This window comes from Rhipicephalus microplus, chromosome 9 (assembly GCF_043290135.1).
Source record: "Rhipicephalus microplus isolate Deutch F79 chromosome 9, USDA_Rmic, whole genome shotgun sequence".
Taxonomy (NCBI): domain Eukaryota; kingdom Metazoa; phylum Arthropoda; class Arachnida; order Ixodida; family Ixodidae; genus Rhipicephalus; species Rhipicephalus microplus.
Window position 1 is genome coordinate 131,392,932 of NC_134708.1, and position 17,448 is coordinate 131,410,379.

The 17,448-nt window shown below is 48.8% G+C and overlaps 1 protein-coding gene across 1 annotated transcript in view; it reads right to left on the reverse strand.

The window, feature by feature from the left end:
- Nucleotides 1-12,216: 12,216 nt before the first annotated feature.
- LOC142772350 (uncharacterized) overlaps nt 12,217-17,448 on the reverse strand; it is a 39,378-nt gene continuing 34,146 nt past the window's right edge. Inside the window, exon 2 of the mRNA XM_075874544.1 lies at nt 12,217-14,435. Coding sequence (XP_075730659.1) covers nt 12,217-14,373 — 2,157 coding nt within the window. The 5' untranslated portion in view covers nt 14,374-14,435. The remainder of the gene's footprint in view (nt 14,436-17,448) is intronic.

Below are 17,448 nucleotides of genomic sequence, written 5' to 3' on the forward strand. Positions count from 1 at the left end.
TTGCGGCGTTGGCCAGTGAGGCGAGAGCTAACGAACTGCTGCATGTAGGGGTACATCCCGCGCCAGAAGTAGCGTTGCTGAATGCGGTGGTAAGTTTTGGATACCCCAGAGCGCGCACATTGCGGATCAGAATGGAATGATTCACATATCTCCAACCGCAGACTGCGGGGTGTGACGAGTAACCACTGCCGGCCATCAGAGTCGTAATTGCGTCAGTGTAGGAGGCCGTCACGGATGGCGAACTGGTGAGCTCGACGACGCAAGGCACGCGTGGATGGTGTTGCGGACGGATCAGAGAGCAAGTCAATCAGCGGGGCGATCTATTTATTCTTTCGCTGTTCAGTAGCGAGGATGTCAACATCGATGGCAGATACAGCAATTAAGATTACTGAGCAGGGCACGTCGTCTTGAGGTAGAGGGGAGTGTGAGAGGGCATCGGCATCAGCATGCTGGCGTCCGTTGCGGCACAGCACGCGGATGTCGTAGTCTTCTAAGCGAAGAGCCCAACGGGCGAGACGGCCTGAGGTATCCTTCAATGATGAACACCAGCATAGCGCATGATGGTTGGTGACGGCATCGAATGGGCGACCATACAAATAAAGTCGAACTCCTGGATACTCCCGTACACGCCGGAACTTTGTAAGGGCCCAGGCAATCGCCAGGCACGCTTGCTTCGAGACGGTGTAGTTTGTCTCGGCTCTCGTGAGCGTACGGCTTGCATATGCTACGACATATTCAGAGAATCCGGGTTGGCGCTGCGCCAGGACAGCGCTAAGGCCTACACCGCTGGCGTACGTGTGCACCTGCGTTGGGGCTGTAGGGTCGTAGTGGCGTAGAATGGGAGGCGACGTCAACAAATGGCGGAGCTTCGCAAACGCGTCGTCGCACTCGGGCGACCACGAATTGAGGGGCCCGTTACTTCCAAGGAGCTTCGTCAGCGGTGATATGATCGTGGCAAAGTTTTGTATGAAGCGTCTGAAGTACGAGCACAGGCCCACGAAACTATGCAGTTCTTTGACAGATGCAGGTTTGGGGAATTCGGCCACGGTCCGAAGCTTGGCAGGATCAGGAAGAATGCCGTCTTTGGACAGAACATACCGCAGGATGGTGAGTTGCCGTGCTGCAAAGCGGCACTTTTTCAGATTTAGTTGCAAGCCGGCATTGCTCGCACGTGCGAAAACTTCTTTCAGACATTGGAGATGCGTGGAGAAATCCGAAGCGAAGACAATGACATCGTGGAGGTAACACAAACACGTGTACCATTTGAAGTTGCGTAGAATGATGTCCATTATGCGCTCAAAGGTCGCAGGCGCATTACATAGACCAAACGGCATGATGTTGAACTCGTACAAGCCGTCTGGCGTGACGAAGGCGGTCTTCGGTCGAGCGTCGTCAGCCATGAGTACTTGCCAGTACCCCGAGCGCAGATCGAGAGAAGACAAAAAATCGGCTCCATGAAGGCTGTCAATCGCGTCATCAATGCGTGGCAGTATATAAACATCTTAGCGAGTGATCTTATTGGGCCGTCTGTAGTCCACACAGAACCGCACAGAACCGTCTTTTTTCGCGACAAGAACAACAGGAGATGCCCATGGACTGTCCAAGGCCCAAAGAACGTCGCGTTGGAGCATGTCGTCAACCTGATTATTAATTACCGACGTTCAGCAGGCGACACGCAATATGGACGTTGCCATAAAGGTGGATGGGCACCAGTGTCGATGCGATGCGTAACAACGGACGTGCGACCGAGAGAACTTCGCCCAACATCGAAAGAAGAACGATATTCTTGCAACAGGTCCAGAAGCTGGGAACGCTGTACCGCCGTAAGGTTGTCAGCGATGGAGGGGCCAAATACATCAGCAGATGACGGATCAGAAGTAGAAACAGCATTGATGGTACGCGACCTGGGACAACGCATGTCATCGGGTACGTCCAGGACTGGTGCGTCGTTGACTGGTTCCACTATGCCGAGACATTCTCCTCGAAGCAAGGTAACAGTGTACGGGGACGGGTTGGTTACTAAATTAGCGGCGTTGCCCTGGTTGACCTGCATGGTCGCGAAAGGTACTAGCAACCATTTCCTGCTACAAACGTTGTCGGATGGCCAAACGAATGCAATTGTGCTGAAGAGACCGGCGCAGTAGACAGACACAGCCGTCGTCGAGTTTGGAGGCACTGTTGTATCTTCTGTCATTACAATCTTGCTCAGGGTCGAGGGACTGTCTTCTGGCGTCAAATGCGAGAAGGGTGAGAGTTCAAGTTTGGCGGCGGCACAATGGGTGACGGCGTCATAACGGGAGGAAAAGTCCCATCCCAGGATTACGTCACGAGAGCATGCCGGAATGATGATGAACTGGGCGACATACAGAACGTCCTGAATGACAACGCGAGCTGTGCACCTTGCTGTTTGATGAATACGATGCAAACTAGCAGAACGGAGGGACAACCCAGAAAGTAGCGTCGTCACATTTCGAAATAAGTGGCACAGTTTTTCGTCCATAACTAATACGGCAGCTCCAGTGTCAATAAGAGCCGAGGCACAAACACCGTCCACAAGCACGTCAGTGACATTCGAGGGGCTGCTCTGAGGGCTTTCACATTGTGATAGCGTCGCAGTTCTTGCCTCGGAGACTGTGACGACTAGTTTTCCCGCTCATGACCAGCCGAACTTGGCCGCATGGGGGACAGAGAACGACGTCGTGGAGACGGCAATCTTCGAGGAGATGGACCTGGGCGAGACTGAGGTGGCATAGACGGTGGTTCTTCGTGATAAGGACGGCTGAGTTGGCCAGCAACAGGTGAAGAAATGGGAGCCGGCTGTACGCGATGACAATAACGGGCTACGTGACCGGCGTAACCGCAGGCAAAGCAGATGGGCCGGTTGTCGGGTGTGTGCCATCTGTTCACCGAGGTAGGTCTCACCCATGTGGCAGGGGCCGGTGTTCGGAACGGTGGCTGCATGGTGGACTGAAGCTGAGGCTGAGGAGTTACGTCAACATACGTAGCGGGCATAACCACTGCAAAGGACGGAGGTCGAGTGGCAGCTTCGGCGTAGGTCAGACGGGTGGCTGCTGGAACGACTTGGGGTGGGCTGGCGACCACTTGCGCGTAACTCAGGGGCGCAGGAGCCGGAGGCTGTTGGGGGTGGTACGCAGGCATTACCTCCGCTATTTCCTGCTCAATCGCTCGACGGATGGGAGGGAGAAGGGTAGTAGCCGATTGCTGAACAGCCGGTTTGTGGGCAAAAAGCAGGAGAGAGAACTGACGCGCGATTTCCTCACGGATGAAGGACTTTAGGTCTGCCATCAACGCCACTTGGTCACAACTGGCCTCAGCCAGCAAGCGTTGCAGCTCGTGGTGGGGAGCGACGGGTCATCGAACTCTGCCGGCGGAGCTCCTCGTAGCTCTGGCACAGTGTGATGACCTCAGCCACTGTGCCGATGTTTTTGGCGAGCAGCATCGTGAAGGCATCATCGTCAATGCCTTTCATGATGTTTCAGATCTTGTCAGACTCGGACATGGTGTGATTGGATTCGTTGCACAGGTCCAGGACATCTTCAATATAGCTGGTGAATGAGTCACCAGCCTCCTGAGCGCGTTCACGTAAGCGCTGCTCGGCTTGCGGCTTGCGAGCAGCAGGGCGGTCGAAAACGTTGATGATTGTGGTCCTACAATCAGACCAGGTGGCAAACTCAGACGCGTGGTTGTTGTACCACAAACTAACAACACCCGCAACGTAGAACACCAAGTTGGTCAGCTTGCCGTCCTCCTCCCATTTGTTGGGGACGCTCACGCACTCGTAAATGGCGAGCCAGTCCACGTCAGTGCCATCAGCGCCAGAGAAGATGGGTGGATCGCGGATTCTGGGGACACCGGGACAAGGGGGTGGCATTGGAGGAGGCATTTGCTGAGAGGCATCGTGGGACATGGTAGATGGCAGGGTACGTAATCGTAACTCCAAGGGCATTGAAGGGGATCGCAGCACTCTCCACCAATTTGTTAAGGCGTTTATTAGCCGGCCACCAGCGAGCATAACGATGGCTACAGTCATGACCAAGAACGGACTCTCAGCGCAAGCGGCGTCCTTGTTGGGTAGCCCCACTAGGAGGTACTCAAGAGTTCGACTATGGGTGGAAGGACCCAGAGGCTCCTTCCACCCCTTGTATGCGAAGTGTTCAATAGATCGCGCTCGCATCGTTCCGACATTTCGATAAACAGACAGAGGTATGAACAGACGCTTCGCCCTACCTATTGTTTTTCCTCCTTATATATATATATATATATATATATATATATATATATATATATATATATATATATATATATATATATATATATATATATATATATATATATATATATATATATATATGTATATATATATATATGTATATATATATATATATATATATATATATATATATATATATATATATATATATATATATATATATATATATATATATATATATATATGTTCACTCGCAACGTCTGGAAAAGTTTCATCACTCCATCGACATCTTTCGGACTCTTCTTTGCTTCCACGTTTGCTAGGTCTTTTGTGTATATCTCTTTTAAATTATCCTGCCTTTCAAAAGAGAAACTGCACGCTCGTAATTTTCATCAGAAAGCCGCCCGCAAACCTTTAATTAGAGACGCAGGTTCTACCCTGAGAGATGTCAGAGGGTAATTAAATTTCTGACTCTTTGGCATGTTCAATCTGTTATGCACCGATGTCTCGAACTGATGCCGAAAGCTCAGCCACGCCGTTTTAGGGCGAAGCTCCTTAAGGCGTGGGTCTGTGCATCCTCCGATGCTGCATGTAGCCATCGGGGGCACATACCCGCTCTAGAACGGTTATGTGCCACAGGGGTTGCGAGATTGGAGATGGCGGTACTTGGAGTGTTCGCTAGATGGACGCACGGACGAATGGTTGGATGCGTTGAGCGGTTATGTGCCACAAAGGATGCGAGATGGCGGTACTTGGAATGCTCACCATATGGACGCACGGACGGATAGACAGACAGGCTAGAAGACGGACGGACAGATGGACGGACGCGCGGGTGGATAGACGCACGAATGGACGAACAAACGTATTGACGGACTCACGGACGGACAGACTGACGTACGGACGCATGAATGGACGCACAGATGGTCGCGCGGATGGACGGAATCAAGAACGCCCGGACGTGGTGACGGGCGCTTCGCCCCACTCATCATCAACTCATCATCATTCACTCTGTGGATATGCTGTGATTTTTCCCCATCGAACTTGATAATCTCAAGGCGTGGCAACTTAACAAGCTCTTGCGTCTTCTATATTTGGTTAGCACCTTGCAGTGATGGCAGTTGTTCTGTCACTATTCTCGTTGTCAGTTGCGTCGCTTGTTCTCACTCTCGTTATCGCTCCTCTATTTTTGTAGCTGGGGCGATGATATTCATGTCATACTGCAATACTCTTTCAAATTGTGCCTCCGCGTCTTCTTCTACTATGAGTGGTTCCATCTGCTCATTAATCCGGCTTAACGTCTGTGACACGCTCATCTGGTTTGGAAGCGTAATTAGTTACGCTCGATCGGCATCTTCTTCTATTTGCGATTTCGCGCGTAAGTGTTGTCACATTAGCTCGAAGCGTCTTCAGCTTCTTCAACAGGACCTCTCTATTCATGCTTAAAATTCTAAAACGGGCTCTCGCTGATCCAGCCCCGAAACGTATCGTATGGGCTCCTGGCCATCAGGGCTTACGAGGTAATGAGGCCGCTGACGCGGCCGCCCGAGCGCTTACCCACCGGGCTCCTCACCTTGGCTCTTATGACTCGGAGGCCAATACACCGCTGCTGCGGTTCAAAAAAATTCTGACTTATTATCGCGACACTCACCGCCTTTACCCGGCTCCTGCAAAGGGGCTGAGTAAGGCGGAAGAGCGAACTCTAAGGCGCCTGCAGACAGGTACTCTACTCTGTCCTGCAATCCTAAAACATTTCGATGCGAACACAGATGGGCGGTGCCCACACTGTGGGGAGACGTGTGATATCTTCCACATGGTATGGGCATGTCCGAAAAATCCCCACCTACCCCCTTCCCCTACCCCTTCCCGAGAGGCATGGGAGACTGCCCTCCTCAACTGCTCATCACTAGAGTCTCAACGGGCTCTGGCGAGACGGGCGCGAGTAGGGGCCTCGTCATGCAGTGTCCCTGACTAAGGACGCCGACCATGTAGCGGGGTCATGCTTTGGCCCCGTACCTCTCTCTTTTATAATAAATGTTTTTCATCATCATCATCATCATGCTTAAAACTTGCTGATAGAGATCTTGCCTGTGTAGATGCGTCGCCAATAGTCATCGGTCGTGGTCCTTCCCGCGGCGGTTCGTCGTTGAACACGCCGCTTTTGGTTCTTAAATCTCCCGCTTCAATATGTTTTCAACAGATAGATAGATAGATAGATAGATAGATAGATAGATAGATAGATAGATAGATAGATAGATAGATAGACAGACAGATAGATAGATAGATAGATAGATAGATAGATAGATAGATAGATAGATAGATAGATAGATAGATAGATAGATAGATAGATAGATGTGGCCAAAGTCGCTAAGAAATGCTTCACATTTAAAGGGCCATTCACCAGGCTCCATACCGAATTTTAGTTAGACAGTGGAAGTTGTTGGGTGTCCGATGAGGAACATTTTGCCACAAATATTTTTCGAATCGGTTCATCGCGAGCAGGGAAAACAGGTTTTTTGAAGCGGCGCGAAACGAGGATGAGAGGAGGTGAGCTCGAAACCCTTGCCACTCATCCGCGTAGCCTTCGCAAGCCAAATCTCTTCCCCACCCTCTCCAGCATCCGACCACGAGGTGACGTGTGCATGATGTGCCCAAACAATTCCAACCCCCGAGCCGACTGGTTCGCCCTCCGCGGTCTCCTGACGCCGTGTAGCTCTCGCATTGTGGCACCCCGCCCTTGGACTTCTTCGACCGGATCCCCACTTTCCTATCTCCTTCTTTTTTCCTCTCGTTGGCTGTCTTCTTCTGCTTCTACTTTCCTTCTATTCTTTTTATCCCTCCTTCCCCCCACCCCTATAAGGCACTGCGCCGTGTCGCCTGAAGGCAGACAGAAATTAGGTGCCTTTTTCCTCTTCATTCTAATCACTACCCACTACCAACCCCCGAGCACGCGAGCAGCGTTGCTTTGCTGACCAGCGTTATTTTGTGGTCTTCTGCTTGTTTCTGCGGGATGGTTTGGAAACGCTGGCTTAGACGTGGTAGAATAGATGAGCACAATCAGTGTGCGAACGCGTAAGAGCGTTCCACGGCGGTCATCTGCTCAATGCGCTGACCGCGGGGACACGAACGCATGCGAAACGCTGGTACATTTGCCCCGCATCTCGTAGCATTTCACGGGAAAAAATGAAAGAAAAACGCGCAGAATTTTTATTGCGTCTCATTATTTATTTCAAATTTTATTAATCTCTTAAAACAACAAATACATTAACTACGCATGTTGTGTTAAATAAGTTTTGCCATGTCACGTGGTGTACTGTTGACAACGTCAGAGCAGAGTGGCTACGTAGAGGACCAACGTCACTGCATTGCCGTGTACGTAGTTCATACATTCATACGCCCACGTACATTCATACGCCCACGTCATGCCCTCATTCTCTAGGCGTGCGCCAGCAGAGGGGAGGGGGAGCAGCGTTCATCTTGAAATTGACCCAATTCTACGGCGCGTAGCTTTGCAAATTTTGGCAGACGTTATCATGAACGCCTCGTCTGCGCATTGCGCTTGTCAGCTCAAAATTGTCAAACCTGGTGAGTGGCCCTTTAAAACCACTTTTTTCTTGCATCATGCAGGCTCTGCCAACAGGACGGCAGCTTTTTCGATCCTCCATTGGAGCGCTGCGGTGCGAAGAAAAGAGCGGGCCACGACCATGCCTGGAAACACACTTTCTCTTTGCGATTGGGGCGGACGGCCGGATAGACACGCAACGCGCGCTCGCCATTTCGGAGCCATGGCCTGGCTTGCATACATGCGACTAGTGGCAGGGTTGCCGGGTGAAAAAAGGTAAAAAGTTGCCACAAGAAATTGGAAAAACTAGCAAGAAATCAACGCATATGAACGAAGATGCTGGTGATTGAGTGAAGCTATAGGTCCTCAGAATTATTCAATCATACGAGTTGTGAAACCACACATAAGCTTCATGTATCGAAATCCCGACGTGTCAGTGGCCCAGATGTCGGGCGTGAGCGAATTGTCATGCCACCTGTTGATAAGCACACTCACTAATAAACGCACTTTTTTTTCTGTTTTGTATGGTCATTTTCATATGGCGCGACAGTCTGCTAACTATATAAAAATTGGGCCAACTGCGTACCTGCGTCAGGAACGCAGTTTCACAACTGTTATGGTTGAATAACTCTGATACGTCCTAAGGTCCATGGAGTATAAGTTGCGCAAAGAAGGACGCATGCACTGACGAATGGATGCACGCAGGGATGGGCGAACGCACGAATATACTGACAGATGGACGAACGGTCGATAGTATGTGCACTATGTAGACGATTTTGCGCACAGAAATGTCTTGCACCTACGCTTCAAATGTGCACGGTGGGCGGAAGAATTAAAACCAGACGACAGACATCGTGGAGTTCTAAGGAGATTCGTTCCTAAAAGTAGCCAGGTTGAGCCCAGGACTGTATAAGTTGTATTCATGTATAACGTCCGCTTGGTGGGCGCGGCAGCGAGAAGTGTGCTGGCTGTGCTGACAACCAGGTGGCCACCATTTTGAAGGCCACCATACCGGCGGCATACCAGCGGTTGTCTGGTGGTTCCAACAGGTGCACACAAGTTACTGCGGGCACGTTGCTCCTGTTTTATTTTCTTTTGATTTAGGAGGTACGAGATTTACCATTAGTTAAGCTGCTGCAGCCATGGGCGATGCGTGTTCGGCTCGTTTGAACGTGTATGCCGAGAAATTGGACGCCGATGCTTAACAGTAATACACGGACAGAGTGGCTCTCTGTAGTGTGCGGTGATCCACTTATTCTGACGAGCGAGGAGACCGCATTTGACACCGGACTTCTTCCGAAAATAGAACTTTGAGATATAAAGGACTGCTTGGGGCATATACAAGTTTTGTGACCCAGAACGTCTTAAAACAAAAAAAATCGTTGGATGCTTGACTTATGAGTTTGCCCTCGAACTTTCGATGAAAAGTCATATTGACTGCGTCACTGTTGGCGGGAAGGTAAGATAATCTTATATTCTATCTGCAGTAAGCGCCAAAGTGGAGTTACCCATTTATCTTATACTACTGCGATGTGCTACGAATCTAGTTGAAGCTGAGGGCTTCACAGCGCCTATGAACTTGCAGGTGAAAACACTATTGCATGGGGCAAGTAAGATTGTGGTGAAGTGCACACGAGACTGAAATTTCGACGTAGTTAGCTCACCCACACCTTTGACCAATCGGATAAAAGTATCGGGAGCATCAAAGTATTCACTAGACCAAAGTTACAAGCCACCTGTGCTTTGGCGCGAGTGTACTGAATCAGGTCAAACAAAAGCATGTGCTTCTCATAGAAGCCCACAGTGTAGCACGCATGTACTAGTATGAATACTTCAACGTTGAGTACTCCGCTGTGTTGTGCTTTTCACAGACGTGCCTGCAAGAGCATTGCGATTGACTGCATTTACTTTGTTATAGTGTTTTCTTTATTTTCGTGATTCATTCGGATCTGAATTACTTAAAGCTGTTTGAATGCGAACTCAACTTAATTTCCATGAACCAATCTCAAGCACTCAACCCACAGCCTTGTTAAAATTAGCCTGGTGAAGACGGCTGAATCACTCGCCATGACGCTTCACCGCAACCTGCAGTGTACAGCTACATGACCGCGAATAATCTTCCGCAATAAATTGTATTAAACCAGTTTTTCAGGCTCTTCACCATTCGCTTTTGTGCGATGGCTGCACACAAATATGGCACAAGCGACCGTTATGACGGATGGTGGATGCAAAAAAAAAAGGCTCAGCTTTAGTAAGACGCAGAGGCATGCACATGTTTATATCACCCTAGTTATGGTGGCCGGAAGTAGTGCCTTCCCCGCATTTCCCGCATGCAGTATGAATAGCCGAAGCTACAGTGTACTATAATATTTCTAGTACACTGTACCGAAGCGTAGGCTACGGGAGCACAGGGTTGCTCGGAGGTGAATACCATCTGTATGTACCCAAAAGTAGCCACGAATGTGTGAATGCCACTTCCGCATTTTGGTTTAAATGGGTAAACGTAAAAGCCTGTCATTGAAAATATCAACATGCGCTACACAAACACTTGAGAATTGTAATTTCCAAGATTCTAGAATAAATTTCCAACTTTAGCAAGCACTTCGGGCATGATAACATAGTGTTCGCGCTGTTGAAAAAACAGCGCTCACCGCTTCTTGCGTGACTTTTCTTGAAATGACTATCAGTCGCCACGATAAAACAAATCTACGGCAAGATGAGTGCTCTCATAATTACAGATGCTGGAAATGAAACATTAACATTTGGTATTTTCAGAATAATTTCTCCCGAGACAACTAATCCAGAGTCGCAGTTCATACTAAAGCATAGAAAAAAAATACGAGCGCTTGATCAGGCATCTATAAGGATTGATTGAAGAACGAGTTGATATATTCTGAAGAGAGCATTAAAAACAAGCACACATCAGGAAAAGGTGGCAACGAAGCGCTCACTAACAAAACAAGTTTTTACTACAAACCAAGTGCAATATACAGGACACGAGGTATCTGCACCGAAACCACGAAACATAGCAGCAATGCACAAAGATGTGATAGAGGCCACACGGCAAACATTATCAAGACTCAGTCACGTATACTGTCAGAGTGCGCTGTTGTTGGGGACACAGCTGTTGTTAAAGAGTGCTGTAGAGAATGCTTTTGTTTCCGTCTTTGCCTCTTGTGTATTGTTTTGTGACTGATCACTTGAAATGTCAGATATCGATTTCAAATGAGTGCAGAGCTCCCTGAATGCGGGCCGCATTCAGTTTAGATTCACTTCCAGATGGGGTTCAAAGCCGCATTCGGCAATGACTGCCCTGCAAAATGAGGCCCCATACAACTGTTGCCACTGCGTTCCACCGTGTCAATCAAAATGATTTTGTTGTGGACTGAGGTTTGCTTGGTTGGCTGGTTATAAAAGTACATTTTTTATATCTATGTTATGATGGCCACCATTAACATTTACGCATGCGTAAGGGCTAGTTGGAACACACGGTATGTACTTGCTGCGCTACAAAATTAAGGACAAAAAACACTGATCTAACACAAAGTGCATTTAACAACTGAAGCGCATCAGTTGTTAGACGCGCTTTGTCTGGGTTAGTCCAGTTTTTTTGTCCTTAACTTTGCAGCGCAGCGTTTACCTGGAATTTCAAGAGTTGGAAGCATGCTTTGACTGCCACGTTTTGGCACCCTATACTCAAACAACAGAGACGGCGACGTTCAACAACTATCGAAATGTTGAAAATTTTGCTTTCATTTATGGGACATTAAATTAGCCAGTAAGACGCCAATTTTCCAAGACGAATTCACTGCCGCCACCAGCCTAAAAAAATGTCATATTGGCGCGAAGTAGACAAACCTGTCCATCGTGCTTGGTGGTGTTGGCCGTATGTGTGTTACCTTATTTTCAGTGGGCCAAGTAGGAAGTATAACGCCATGGTTAAAAAACGCAAAAAAGAGAACCACGTGCACAGGATGACGGGCGTCGTCCTGTCTCTCTTGTTTTCTCTGCGTTGTGGGTTTTCCCACCATCTTGAATCCCGAATATAGACAAACTCGTCTGGCTGTCTTTGCTGATGAGTACAAAGTAGGGTTTGCCCAGTTGCCAGCTAGTGGCACAGAATGAAGGCTCACAAGCACTGTATAGCTTGCCTTAAACATACGTAGTATAGCTCATCCTAAACATATAAGCGGCACCCACCCGAAGCTGGCCTGGTGTCCTTGAACACCCGAATGTGCTCAAAGTTCAGCTGTGAACAGGCTAAAAAATCCAATATATCGCACATTACTGTGTTTATGCAGTACACATACGAGACACACGTCGTCACATGCATCCTCATAGTGGAAGCAGATGCATTGTTACTGTTCTGCGACAATTACCCACGGCAATGAACGGCCACCGATATTTATTCTTTTCTGCGATACAGTCATGACTCCTGAATGACATCATCCACCTTAAGGTACATTCGTACATACCACCAGCAGTGTTCGTTCAAATCGACCAGCTGCGTATCGGCGCATCCCACTCCGACGCACTCCAGCTTGCCCTTAACCACGCCCGTCGCCTTCATGTAGCCCTCCATACTAGCGAGATCTGTGAGAGCGTCCCTGATCATCTGCTTGGCTTCGTCCTCCTCCACTCCGCCCGCCCTCTCTCGCACCATCTGAGTGAGCACTGGATGATCCGAGACGTACTCAAGCGCACATGCGCAGTACGTTTCCCACTCTCCCAGCACGAACCGGGCAGCTCTCGTGACGAAACTGGCATTGCGACGGGCAGTGTCCAGTACCGTGTTCTGGTGTTCGCCGAAGCAGCTGTTGTGGTCGGTCGGGACGCAAACCCTGAGCAAGTTGTAACTGCCAGCAATCAATGGCACCAGGTACTGCAGGAAGAGGTGGTTGCAGTTCGTCGTGAGTGCCAGGTCGTGAAGCTTATGACTGTGCAAAACGTATTCGGCGAACGACTTGCAATCATCGTAGGGGAACCCGAAAGTTCGGATGTCTATCTTTTGGAAGTTATGGTTTTCAAATAGCGACTTGATCACAATGCTCTCGACATCTCCATCACCGTCGCCGAAACTGTGAGTGCCCAGATCAATCGTGATTTCCCTGAGATTCTTGGACGTCGATAGGTAAGCCGCGAAGGCGACGAAGATGGCCCTGTCATCAGGAACATTGTGGAAGCTAACGTCGAGTGAATTGATATGGGCGCAAGCGCTCAGCACTCCGAACGCCTCACTAAGGTTGACGGGAAATCGTTGCGTGTGGAGATTCACAGCTTTCAGTTCTGGGCAGAGGTGTATTCGTGACAGGCTCTCTGGAAACAGGCTGTAATTCACAATGGTCACCCTTTCGGTGAGGCCTCTATCTCGTAAAGTGCGACAGACGCTTTCGATGTACGCGCCTTTAGGGACGTGCAACACCCTCACCCGCTCAATGAGTCGGTTCTCCGCAATGACGTAGAAGAAGTCGTTGAGTTGCTGTTGTTGGAATCCCAACAGGTCCATTGTCAGGCTCAACAGAGTCGAGTTGTTGGCAAGCGCGTGCACCCACCAGTCCATCCTACGGCCACTGTTGCTGGGATCGCTGTGGACGTTGTCGTGCAGCATCGACTGGTGCCACCACGTGGGCAGCGTCACGCTCAGCCGTCGGATGGTGTCATTCCGCAATAAAACATCTGCAAACAAGTCGATGCCCCGGCTGCCACAGGGAACAATGTCAACGCTTAAGTCTTCCAACGTCCGGCTAGCTGCGATGGCACCGACGAGCTTTTTCAAAGCCTCCTCTGTGCTGAAGCCGATGAACCTTAAGCTCAGCTTGCGCAGCGCTGAACGGGGCTTGACCATGTACCGCGCAAAGCTCACGGACGAATCCTCACTCTCGTACGTCGCGATCCAAGTTCCGACCGTCAGATCAGTCACGGTGTTGTTGACCATCAACAGCATGACCAATAGGGCGGCTTCCGCTTCTCCAAGGTTCAGCTCGGCTACGTCTATTGTCGTAATACCAGCCCAACCGTTGGTCAAGGGGACGTTGACCGATAATGGTCCGTTGCCTGCCGAGTGGCCACAGCTCTTATCGGACGTCGCCTCTCCTCCTATGTCTGCGACTGATTTCAGGAACTTCAAGACTGCGGCGTGAACGTACGCGGGCAGAACATTCTGACGGCCGCGAAAATGCAGTCTCCGCCCAAGCACGCCATTTCGCAGGGCATCGACAAGTGACAGGTCATACTCCGCGACGCGGTCGTCCAACTCTATCGACACCAGGCATCTGTGTTGAGTGCACAAGAATTTGAGCAGCTCGATCGCGATCAGAACGGCGTAGTCGTGCTCGAACACCTTCCTGTGCGAATGTAGGGAGCACAGCGTTCGAGGGATCAGGGTGAGGCGCACATCACCCAAATCATCTTCGGCATCTTCTTTCAGCTGGAAGCCGATTTTGTACAACAGGTGATTGCAGGGAGTCAGGTGCCGCAGGAGCTGACAGACCGGTGTTTTGGGGCTCCTGTTGCATTCCAGCCGCAGTAGCGACAGGTTACCGTCAGTCACGTACGAATTAGGTGCTCCGTCGCCTCGCTCCATGGCTTCTCAGGAACACGTACGTGCTTGTTCTGTGCTTCGGTTCAACAGCTGGTTTTATGAACCTGCAGAAATATACAGGTCGTTTAGTAGGCAGGCAACGCGGCCGAAAAAAAGGCAATACATGAGACGAGTAATGCAGAGTTTCTGCAAAAGCTTGTGTCTGGCCTCTGCAACAGTTTGCAGAATACTGAGTTGGTGATGGTGACATTCGTTCTTGCCTTATTAGAAGCAGAGCTGGGACTTTGTTTACCTAGTGAGGGCTCACTCGGACTTACTCACCAAACTTTTTGCTCAACTCACACTCAGAGTGACGAACCGTCTTCTTCTTCGGGCACACGCAGACTTAATCACAAACACTGGCCGGCTTCACGTAGACTCAGAATCACAGTTTCACCTGAGTCCGAGTGAGCCTTAGTGAGTCATTCTCATAACTCAGTTAGCGTAAAATTATATTTCTTTAATATAATGTTCATGCTCTTGAGCACCGATATCTCATATAATCATTGCATGCTTACAATACACCATTTAGTCCTATCGAAAATTTTTCACAGCTAGCTTGTCTAAGCAAAACTAGATGGCGCCACCACACTGACGCACCACGGCCTTCTCGTTGGCCGCGTGGCCGCGATGTGGCGTGTGGCGGCTGTTACCCTAAAGCCTACGGCGAGGAGCGGACGGCACGGTTGCGAACGTGGGCGAGCGTTGCAAGAAATTATGTCTCGTGAGCAGTTTGCCGAACCATGTGCGCTGCCGGGTGACGATGCGAGAGCATACTGAACAATAGTGAGACGTAAAAGAAAAGTTTGTGCTTTCGTTAGCTGCAAAAAATGCGACGGAGACATAAAGACAAACTGCTGCACCGCTTTGCTGGTCTTCCCGGGAGCGGCGATGGCAAATCGGCTGGCCGTTCGCGACGGTGAATGAGAAATGAAAATGAGGAGGTCATTAGATAACGTGTTCGGACGTGGCAGCATCCGTTCACCGCTGCGAAAAACAGCTAGTCTATACTTTCAAATACGAGTTGAACCCATTGAGAGTATTTCCATGAAGTACACAATACACACGAAATATTTTCGTCAAGAACTTCCCGTGAAAGAGTTTGCGGGGTCATGGCACTCCTTTTCCCCCTTAACTTACGCCACTGATTAATAAATACTGAGATGGTGCATTAATGCTAGTGCACGGAGTTCCGTACGAATACTTGTGTAAAACGTAAGCCGATATAAGGCTGAAGGTGATCAGGGTGCCACTGGAGGCTACTTTCCTCCAAATTGGCGAATTTGAGTGGCCCATGGTGACCTAAAACTTTGAATGAGGACATGGGGAATTTTCGGCGAATTTCGGCATAGGTCTTTACTGAGTTATGCATTCTATACTCAGTGTTTTGAAACGGATGGGCAACAACATCATTTATTCTTTTTTTCGTAGCTTTATACCCTCCACTAGAAGGTGAACAATTCAAAACGTCTGTCCTGTTTCTCAATTCACCTATATCGTTGAGGCACTGGCGTACGGTGGGTCCACCAGCAACATGTCAGCAAAATTTACGTCAACAGAGTGCTTCACGAAGTGGTGGTGTAAGTATTGTATGTGCCATAGGAGTTCTAAGCTTTTTTAAAGTTTTTATACTGAAGTGGCTTGCTGACGGTTAGGCCACGGGTTTCGACCACAACTACAATGGTCCTCAATAGCTTCTCGACTTCAATGCGTTAGTACTCCCTGATTTGGTGTAGAGCTTAAATTTGTTAAGATTCTTTTTTAACCAGCCAAGGAGTATGCTTCTTCTGGCAGCCTTCAGAAACTCGATTAGGGCGAATGTGTAAAGTAAGCATGACTGCAGAGAAAGCTTAGTACAAGCATCACAACGGTTACGCAGTCTTTTCTAACTTAATTCTGTTGTATCGTAATTATTTTTTCGATTATCCAACACGTTGTGCAAAATAACAAAAACGCCGACCAAGGTGAAATACACAAAACTTAAAAAGACGTTTCGGCTCCCCACACGGGAGCCTTGTTGACAGTAGTCGGCGTTTTTGTTATTTTGCACTATGTTTTTCCCTGACCAGATGGGATTCCGTCGGACTCTTACTATATCTAACACGTTATTCCAATGCGAAGAGGCTCTAGATCTGCCGGAAAGATACGCACGCCGTCCCTCTGTTGTGGAAGCGGCTGCTTCACCCTGTATTCGATAAACTGAAGCCACCACAAGCTTTTCGGGGGTGAAGCTCCTTATGCCGTGGCTCATGCGTATGCTATGTATGTAGTTGTCGTAGTAGTAGACAGCCACCTCCACGGCCGGACTAAATGATTGGTACGCACACACTCTTTTGAATTGAGGAGGAAACTTGCGCACGATAACCTTAAATAAAAAGAAAGTTGTTTCTGATAAAATAACCTACAGAGACCTAGTATTGGTGACTTAATCTCTAATGAAAATTGTCTTGAATTGGATGCTTACTAAAAAAAAAAAAACTAGTATCAGTAAGACGCACTTTGAGCACTATCTGACCAGGAAAAGTTGCCACGTTGAACTCGCTAAACGTAATATCCTTGGATTTAGTGAGGGTTGGGCCGCAGTGCCATGAATATAGTGAACTAGTATATAGCCAATGAACTAAAGACGGTGAAAGGTGGGAAGTAGACACAAATCCCAGGCTGTAAGGAAGTGCGCGAGTGCCACCTCTCATTTAGTCCTCGCAATGTGCGCTGAATGGTGGTACTTCTATATGCTGAATATATGATGAAGATATGCGAAATGTTGGTACTTGGAGTATTCAATATACTCGGCGATAACTTTTTGTGGCAGCACAGCCAAGGCTACGACGCCCAAGCACGCCCTTTTTTACTACGCTTCTGCATGTAGTCCACGAATGCTAACATTGGATACAGCGCAGCTTATTGAAAAATATAAAAAGAAAGAAAAATTAACTATTATGTTCTAGATTGTTCGCTTTATCATTCGAAAGGGTAACCCATGTGGGTTCTTCGTTCTATGCTGTTTCTAGCTTTCTGGTTTTCTGGTGCCATTCCACATTTTCAATGCTCCAATAAACAATGCGATGACGTCGCTCG